The following is a 9,454-nucleotide window of genomic DNA, read 5'->3' on the forward strand; positions in this document are numbered from 1 at the left end:
CCAGCTGAGCTGCAGCTCCTGCCTCTGCCCCAGATGTCCTGCACTGTGCGGGGCAAGGCCACAGAGCTGCAATTTTCAAACCCAATTTTAGACTCTGAAATAGAGCAACACAAACAGGCTCAGTTGTTGCTCCATGAGCTACACCTGCACAGGCAACCACAGGTGGGGAGCACAGTGAAAGAGCCAACTGCTTACAGACACTAACCCAACACCTGGCCCCTGCTGCAAAGGGTCTGCAGCATCACTGGGAGGCTCCCAGCATCCAAGAGGGCAGCGAGGATGAGTGAGGATGCTGCAGCCTCTTCCAAGCTGAAGGACTTGCCTCGCCTCCAAGCCTGCTGCCTTCCCTTTCTCCAACTGAGAAATTATATTTGTGTACTGACAGGAGACAACACTAAAACATCATTCCAGTTCCTGGGACCATCCACAAAACCCGAACTACGATTTAGGTGCTTCCTTTCTGCCTCACATTCCTCCTAAAACCCACAGCTGCTCACTGAGACAGCAATGGCTTCAAGTTAGCAATTTATTTAAATTCCTGCCATGCTGACAAAGTCTGGGGCAGCAGCAGCATGGATGACTGGCAATGGACATCCAAGACAAACACAAGAGCTCCCATCCAGATACTGCTTCTTCATCCAACCTCCATCCAGGACAAAGCAGCATGGGCTGTAATTAAATTCACTGTTGCAGCACATAATTAAATCCCACACTGGGGAAAAAGCCAGCACCCTTATTTTGGACATAGCAATGCTGTCTCAAACATGTAATTTCCTGTGTCCCATACCTGGAAAAAGCATCATACTTCCTTCCTTCTGCACAGCAGGTCAGAGTGGAGCAAACACCTGCCTGGCAATGGGTGCCTCACCCTGGGTTTGAGTGTGCCAGGACACCTGGGTGGAGAGGGACAAACTGCCTGGTTCAGTGATGGGAGGACACTGGGTGGAGAGGGACAAACTGCCTGGTTCAGTGATGGGAGGACACTGGGTGGAGAGGGACAAACTGCCTGGTTCAGTGACAGGAGGACACTGGGTGCAGAGGGACAAACTGCCTGGTTCAGTGACGGGAGGACACTGGGTGCAGAGGGACAAACTGCCTGGTTCAGTGATGGGAGGACACTGGGTGCAGAGGGACAAACTGCCTGGTTCAGTGACAGGAGGACACTGGGTGCAGAGGGACAAACTGCCTGGTTCAGTGATGGGAGGGCACTGGGTGCAGAGGGACAAACTGCTCGGTGACAGTGACCCCACCTGTGCCAGGCTCAGCCAGGCCAGCCAAGGGAGCAGCAGCTCAGCACCCACATCTCTCCAGGCAGATTGCCACGTGCTGAGCTCCTTGGTTATGCTCACCCTGTACCCTGGAGCCCTCCCCACCCTTCCCCGGGACTGCTCACATTTACATAATGAGTGCAGGAAACACAAAACCTCCTGGCTCCTCATGTCCCCACAGCATGTCACAGGCCATTAATAAGCTCTAGATGGGAAGAATTAAAAGTGACATTTCTGGAAAAAAATGTTACTCTAATTTACCATCAAAGAGCAATCTCCAGCACACCCAGCAGCTGAACCACGACTGCTTTAACCCTTCTGCAGCCAGGTTATCTGCCAGCAGCCTCACACAGCCTGGCCCCCTGGAGGAGGGCTTGGAGGGCTTTACCCACCTCACTCAGAGCCAGACTGGGCACCACAGTGAAAGATCCCTCCTCTGAGCACCTTCATATGCTGCAAGGCTGGACCTTCAAGAGCCATTTACCAGCATGCTCCTATTTCCACACAGGTGCCCCAGGTTCCCACTGAGCACTGCTGCGAAGTGGAAGTGCAGCCACAGATCCCTTCAGACAAGGTGTGCCATAGGTTGAGAAAAATAAATAACCTGAATATGCCCAAAAGTGGCAGCCTCCCTGTCCACAGGAAAGGCAAACGTTGACACAAAGTAAGTCTTTTCCCTGATTCAGCTGCACGTTATTTCCAGGGACAGGTAAGGCCAAGGAACAAACCCAGTGAAATCACAGATGCCCACAGCTGTAAAGGTTCCTCTGGATGCAAAGCAAATGCTGGCTCTGGCAGGCTGCAGAGGGAGTCACACCAGTATTGAGCCTTAGAAGTTGAAATTTAAGTTCAAAAATGAAGGGAGATGGAAGAATATCAAACACAAAGAAATAATTCTGCTGAATTGATGAAATACTTCACCATCCTGTCCTGGCTGAGGATTGACATACAACAGGAAAACACTTAGAACACTCAATATATGTCCTTGTTTGCAAGCTGGCTGAATTTGTCCTGTATTTCCAAACAAGAAACACCATCCCCAGACATGGGCAGGGAAAGCAGAACCATTAAACATAAATCTCAAAAACCAGTTCAGAGCAAAATGCAAATGGGAGGAACATTTTGAGATAGAACGGGACTAACCGACATCTACCAAGTATCTCCATTTCTGGAGGTCAGGGGACCGGAAAAGGGATGATATCCCATATCAAATCAGCCAACACAAACCTGACCTTGCAGTTTAATTTCTAGGTCAGATCTATAAACTAGAGGAAACTGGCCATAAAAATATCACATGAATTTTATTCTCCAGTCAGGCTGAAATTTCAAGATAAGCCCTGATTATGAGTCTTCTCCTGTTGGAGAGGCAGGTGCCCTGTGGCTCACCCTGCTCCCCCACTACAGTCCCCTGATGAAAACAAGGCCACAGAGCCTACCCTCTGCTGGGACTCTTGGTGCTCTTAGCACACTCCTCACCTTCAATGAACAGCTCTGGTCCACCTGACTGTGTGATTCTCAGAAGTCTCTGATGCTCCTTTTTAATTTGGTTATCATTAATAATTCTGTATCATCAGCAGATTTTGTGATCTTACTGTTCAGACTTTTTCCAAATAATTTATTAGGAACTGCACTGGAACTCTCCTTCCCTTTTTTCCTGCCTTTTTAACTAATCATTAATCCAGAAAACAACCCCTCTCTACTCTTCAACAGCTCCTCAGGAATTCCAGCTAAAGCCCTTTTCCAGTGAAGGCCCTACAACCTGCTAATGACGCGATCTCTGGCTCCTGGAAATACCTCCACCGAATTTCTGAGGCATGACTCTTGCCCTCAGGAAGCACAGTGACTCCTTTCTTGTAGTGCCTCACAGCTGTCATCCTGCTCCTCAGCAAGGTTCCACCCAACAAGCCTGTTCTGACCTGTTCTCTGAAGCCCTCCAGAGAGTCTTGGAAAAAAGTCAGCCTGTTTCCACCTCTCACTTCTCTGGCACTGACACTTTGAGCACCAGGTCACACCTCACACTCCAGACGTGACAGGTCTAGATCTCAGCTTCTTTCAAACTCTACGATAAATACTTTCAAACTCTAGGATAAATACTTTCAAACTCCAGGATAAATACTACCTGGAACGACTTTTAGCGATAGTCTCTTGCAAGATTTGCTCTGCAACATTGATAACAATTCTATTTCAGACTAAAACACCAGGACGGATGCCCGTGAAGCAAGGCTGCCCAGTCACCTTTTTGAAGAGCCTGATGACATCCTCGCTGATCTGCGACAGCCGCACGATGACATTGTTCATGAAGATGTCGTTCAGGGTGGCGTGGTCTCGGCTCTCCCGACGTGTCTGCGTCAGAACCAGGTACCAGCAGTTCACAGGGGACAGCAGGTGCTGATCCTTCCTAGACATTCGCAGAAAGGTAAAATCAAAAATGCCAGGTGAGCACATCAAAAAGGAACACATTTTCAAATGAACGCTGTGGGCACATCACCTCCCTCCCCTGCACACAGCCACTGGGATTCGGGGCGTGATCTCCTCTTCCAGCTGTACCAGCACTGCCACACAGGGGTGTCCAGTGCCACACCAGGCCCCCAGCCAGCCCCTTCCCAAACTGTGCTCTGGCAGATAGCACAGGGGAAGAGACATCTCTGGAAAGGGAGAGAGCTTTGCTCGTTCTTTCCACTCACAGTACAAATACAGCTGTCACTGCTGCAGAAGGGCCCTTTGCACCAGTACACTGTGCTGGCTTTAGTGCACTGAAAAGCGCTCACGAAAGGGTTCTGCATCCAAAGTTACCTCAGAGTGTCTGTGCACAACATGAACACAGGTATGCTGTGGGGGACAGCGTGGAGACTGCAGAGCCCTGTGCATGCACACACAGACAGAACAACTGCCTGCAGACAGCAGGACGAGCCCTGGCCCTGGAGGCACTACGACAGCCGAGCCAGGGCTGGGCACAGCCCGCTGCACACGGCTGCACGGGGACAAAGCAGCACTGCAGGGACGTGAATCCTGAGAGTCACAGCCTCATCACAATAATGACACACATGAGCAGCTGGGGAAGTGCTGCAGATGGGCCTGGCAAGGGCAGGTACACAGCAGTCTGCAAGATAAAAATGTATGAAGGGAATCTCTGGACATGGAATGGACAGTGAGGACTCAGCAGGAGAGAGCACTGAAATCAAGCTGACCCAATTAACACCACCAACACCAGCACTTGTGCCCAGGTCCTTTAGAACAATGGAGAACCACTTGTTACCTGTGGACACTGCACAGCAGCAGCTTCTAGAATTGTAAGCAATGCAAAGTCCCAATACTGCTCTGAGCTAATGGGCGAGACCAGACATCCCCTGAGCCTCTGTGGGCTCCATCTCTGAACCAGAGCTCCTGCAATTCCTTGGTGCACAGCGCAGCACCCAGCACCACACAACCAATACACAACAGCCAGATGCCAAAAGGACAGAGAGGATCTGAACAGCAACTCATCATCAGCAGAGCTTGGCATAAGACAGCAGTAAAGCCTCACACCAGAGAGACCGAGTAAACAGATTAAATGGGATTTAGTAATATGGAATAAATAGGATTTAGTAATTTTACAGCAAAAATCACTGCTCTTGCAGCTGAAAGGGGAAAAAAATCACCAGGGGTTAGAGGAAGAAACAGACTGTGAAGAGCCTGGGGCTGGCGAGGAGAAGGGCAGCAAGCAGGCAAAGCCCAGGCTCTCTGAAAGGCACTGAACAGCAGCTGCAGCCTTTGGCCACTGAACTGAACGACATCAGTTTCATCTGGAACAAAGGGCACAATTCCAGCTGAGAGACTTTCACAGATACCACTGGCAGAAACAGAGACAGGGACAAACACTGTGGCCCAGGGAGGCAAAGGTGGAGAGCTCAGGCTCCGGTGCTGCAAGGAGAGCAGCCAGGACCAGCACCTGGCTCCACGCTGCCTGTGCTGCCACACAGTCCTAGGGCACACATCCTGCGGGGCACAGCCCCTACATCCTGCCGGGCACAGGGCACACATCCTGCTGGGCAGAGGGCACACATCCTGCCGGGCACAGGGCACACATCCTGCCGGGCACAGCTCCTGCACTGCGGGCACACATCCTGCGGGGCACAGGGCCCACATCCTGCCGGGCACAGGGCACACATCCTGCCGGGCACAGCCCCAACATCCTGCCGGGCACAGGGCACACATCCTGCTGGGCACAGGGCACACATCCTGCCGGGCACAGGGCACACATCCTGCCGGGCACAGCCCCAACATCCTGCGGGGCACAGGGCACACATCCTGCCGGGCACAGGGCACACATCCTGCCGGGCACAGCTCCTGCACTGCCCATGCTGCCCAGTGAGACCCCAAGCCCCCGATGCCGCCAGGAGAGCCAGCTGTGGCAGGGGACACAACAACCCACAGCAGCTGCCAACTCCAGCATGAGCACCAAGCATGGCCCCCTCTGGCCTGGCACACATGGGGAGCAGGGACCAGCCCCCAGCTGCAAGGGGCAGTGGCCTCCACAGGGCCTGGAGGTCACCAGCCAGCAGAATGGCACAAGCCAGTATCCTCACCACAGAGCAGTCACCTCCAAAATGAAATTCTGAGTCAAGGTTGTTTTTCTTTCTATTTTTTTCAGATATTTTCTGGTTTAGCCAAGCTCACAAGTGTGGTTAAACTGAAAAGAAGCTGCTTTTTAAAACACATATTTACATATTCATGGATTTCACAATTGCATCACTGGTTTGATTCTCACACAATCCCAGGACTCAGTTCATATTTCCTACTTCAAAGCTTTGTTTCACAATATTTCCACTAAGGATCTGCCTCCCTCCAACACCATACAGCTAAGCACAGAAAAAGCACATACTTTATTGCAAATAAAGTGCAGTAAACTCCATTTCCAGAAACTGCTTCCAACCCTGAGCCTGCCAGTGAGCCTGCATGAAACACACAGCACCTGGACAGCTGGTGACTGGGCTACACACAAAAACCAGGGCTATAGACCAGGCCCACCACTATTTGCACAATCAAATCAGTGGCTGAATTCAAGACCCTTCAAAAAATCAAGGGGTTCGACTCCTTCCTAGCCCCCAGTTCCTATTTTGTTGTATTGCTCAGGAAGTGCTCAGTCACGCAGCACAGGTCAGCGATGCTGTGGTGGAAGTCTTGGACAGACAGATGTCCGGTTCCTTCCGTGAGCCCCACAGGAACGAGACAGACGAGGTCACAGCTGACGTGACTTCACTCTGCTTTAGGACTGCGATGCCACAGACCAACCTCCCGTGCCCACAGCAGCCCCTGCCCCTCGTCTGCCCCTGGGAGCAGCCACTCACTTGAACTGGTGCTCTCTGGAGCTGCGGATCTTGGAGGAGAAGCGCTCGGCCAGCTTCTCCAGGCTGCGGGAGTACTCCAGCTCGATCTCGGCCTTCCTGCGGAAGAACTCCTGCAGGTCCTGCAGCAGCTGCAGCCGCGACTCCGACTGCTGCTCCAGGCATTTGAACTGCTCCACCAGCTGCGTTCGGATCTCTGCAGGCACAGGACAGGAGAGGAACAAGACATCAGCTACAGACACTGGCCAGGAGGGTTCTCCTCCCTTGTCCCAGAGCGAACAGCACAGCTCTGCTGGAGCTCGCTCCAAGCCCTGCGTGAATTCAGGGCTCAATAAGGCCACAGGATCTGCTTCCCAAGAGACAGCAGGACAGTGCCATCGACCAGCTTCACATTAAACCTTATTCTTTGTCAAAACAAACAGTCCTACAACACTGAGACCAACCTCAGAGCTTTCAATTGCCTTTTGAAACCAGAAAACCATACTTCTATCTATCTGGTACTACCTGAAATCACACACTATTCTCATATAAACTAACGCTTTATTTCTTGATAAATGTCCATGTGAATACCTTTAAGATGGCCAGCACTGACCTTAAGGAAGCTGGCACTGCCATGCGCCCTTCTCTCACCCCATCCCCCTGCACTGCCAGGTTTAACAACAAATCCAACCCAGCTTTGGCTCAAAGGCTTAAAAAGTCTTTCACACCCTCCAAATCCCAGCTCAAAAACACCAAAGGTTTCATCTGTTCCGTGTTTATTTGCTTTCCCCTGAGGACCTTCAGACACCAGGACAGACACACTGTGACCTTTCCCCAGGTGGGCTCAGCAGCAGGAGGTGTCTGTGGAGTGTGGGGATGGGCTGCTTGGGCAGCTGGTGTCTCCTGCAGGGAACAGCACTGCAGGAACAGCTGGGCTCCAGTGCTGGCCCTGCCCTGGCACCGCCAGAGCCCAGCCCCTCGGCTGCAAATCCCCCACACAGGGGATGCTGATCCCAGCAAGACAGGCAGGGAAGGGAGAGCTGCTCACGGGCATAGCCAGACCCCTTGCCCCGTCTGCAAGAGAAGCCACACAGCACCTGTGGCACAGGATGTGATGGAAATATACCTCCCCAACTCCTCCCAAGCCTGAGCAGGGTTTCTGCAGCTCTGTGAAGTGCACCTGGCCAGGAGCCTGTGCAGGAGCTGCTCACTCTCCCTGGAGCACAGCTGAGCTCTGCCCGGAGGGACGGGGAGCCCGGCGGGAGGGCGTGTGCAGAACTGAAGGGAGAGGGAAAATGAGACTAGGCCATAGGAAAATCTATTCAAACTGAGAACAATTGGGCTGAGCTGGCTGCGGGGGGCAGCTGCACGGCAGAGGGATCAGAGGAGCTGGAATGGCAGGGGTCAGCTGATGGAACGGGTCCATGTGCTGCCTCCCTGTTCCCAGAGCCCTCGGGGACAGGGGAGAGCAGCCCCAGCTGCCCACCACCACACACCCCTGGCAGAAGGCAGGTGGGCACAGCTGAGCTGAGGCAGCTCCTGCATGTGCTCACCTTGAGAGCCTTCTCTCCTCCCCTCATGTGCCCAGAGCAGCCACGGCACTTGTGGCCATTTTAGTCCACCTGCAGAAACAGCCTCTTCAACGCTCCTAACAGCTGCACAAGCAATCCACGACACACAACATGTCCTTTGCCTTTCCCTAAGGTTTGTAAGATCTGTTTTTCTCACTTTGCTCACCTGACACTGGTGAGAAGCCAAGGGCCCCAGCAGAGGACAGTGATGCAGAGCAGGGATGCTCAGCACAGCGGCTGCCTCTGCCCAGACAGGGCTTTCCCTGGCGCTCTGGGCATCTGCTGCACACACACATGCAGACATCAGCCCTCACTCAGAGCAAGCTGCAGAAACTCCAGAATAACGGACAATCCCACTCCACTGAGAATGCGAGAGATACCTTCAGAAGTTAAATTCTCTGCTAAAAGAATGCAGGAAAGGATGCTAAATTGCAAACAAGGTCTCACAACAACTGGTATCAGCGCCTCAGTCTTTATTCTCTCTGTTCCCAGTTTGCTAGAGTCCAGCTCTCTCTGTCCCTGGCACACTTCGACCTTTGTCAACAGAATTTTGTTCTTTTTCCTATGCCTGTAATGTGTTGATTTGACACTTCTGTTTCCTTGCAGGAGTTCAGCCAGGTCAGTGCCAGCCCAGCACGCAGAGGCAAAGGACAGCCCCTGTGGGCACAGGGAGCTGCCAGCTGTGACCCTAAAGCCACCCAGTGACAAACCATCACACCAACGGAGGAGATGGACACTAACCCCAGGGGCTGCTGCTGCATGCTAAATGGGAAAGGCTTGTGTAGAAAACAAAATGCAAAGCTGCTGGCATCACCAATGCAAAGACAGACGTGGTAGCAGACAGAAGGACACTGCTCAGTGCTCCAAGGGTCGCTGACAGTCAGCACTCCAGGAGACAGCCCCGACAGCTCCTGCACTGCTTGCAGCCATGCTACATCCACCTAACCCTTGTGGGGGGATCCACAGGCCGGCAATTCCAACCTTCAACCAATTGCCAATTATGCTTTCCACGGTAGATAATCTTCTCTTCAGCACCAAACCCCAAAACTTTACCGGTGGCTCCTCAGCTGGCATCAGCCGCCACGGCAGCCAACCCCAGCAGAAGGACAGCAGGATACCCTGCAGAGCTCATGGACAGGCAACGCACGGGAAGTTCAGGATGGGCTATTAAATAAACCCAATTCTCCACAGGCAAACGGGAAAATCCCGGGCAGTTAAGCCTTGCAAAGGTCGGAGTCTAAACTGGCACAGGGGAGCCAGGAGAGCCTGCAGGGTGGGCTTGGTGCAGCCAGGACAGCCTGCCCCAGCAGCT

The 9,454-nt window shown here is 52.7% G+C and overlaps 1 protein-coding gene across 1 annotated transcript in view; it reads right to left on the reverse strand.

The window, feature by feature from the left end:
• Positions 1-9,454, reverse strand: part of SRGAP3 (SLIT-ROBO Rho GTPase activating protein 3) — a gene marked incomplete at its 3' end in the record, with an annotated part of 68,145 nt that overhangs the window by 30,577 nt on the left and 28,114 nt on the right. The window contains exons 3-4 of the mRNA XM_031061627.1: positions 6,596-6,788; positions 3,504-3,666 (exon numbers count right to left, since the gene is read on the reverse strand). Coding sequence (XP_030917487.1) covers positions 3,504-3,666; positions 6,596-6,788 — 356 coding nt within the window. The remainder of the gene's footprint in view (positions 1-3,503; positions 3,667-6,595; positions 6,789-9,454) is intronic.

This window comes from Geospiza fortis, unplaced genomic scaffold (genome assembly GCF_000277835.1).
Source record: "Geospiza fortis unplaced genomic scaffold, GeoFor_1.0 scaffold128, whole genome shotgun sequence".
In the NCBI taxonomy this organism is placed as follows: Eukaryota; Metazoa; Chordata; class Aves; order Passeriformes; family Thraupidae; genus Geospiza; species Geospiza fortis.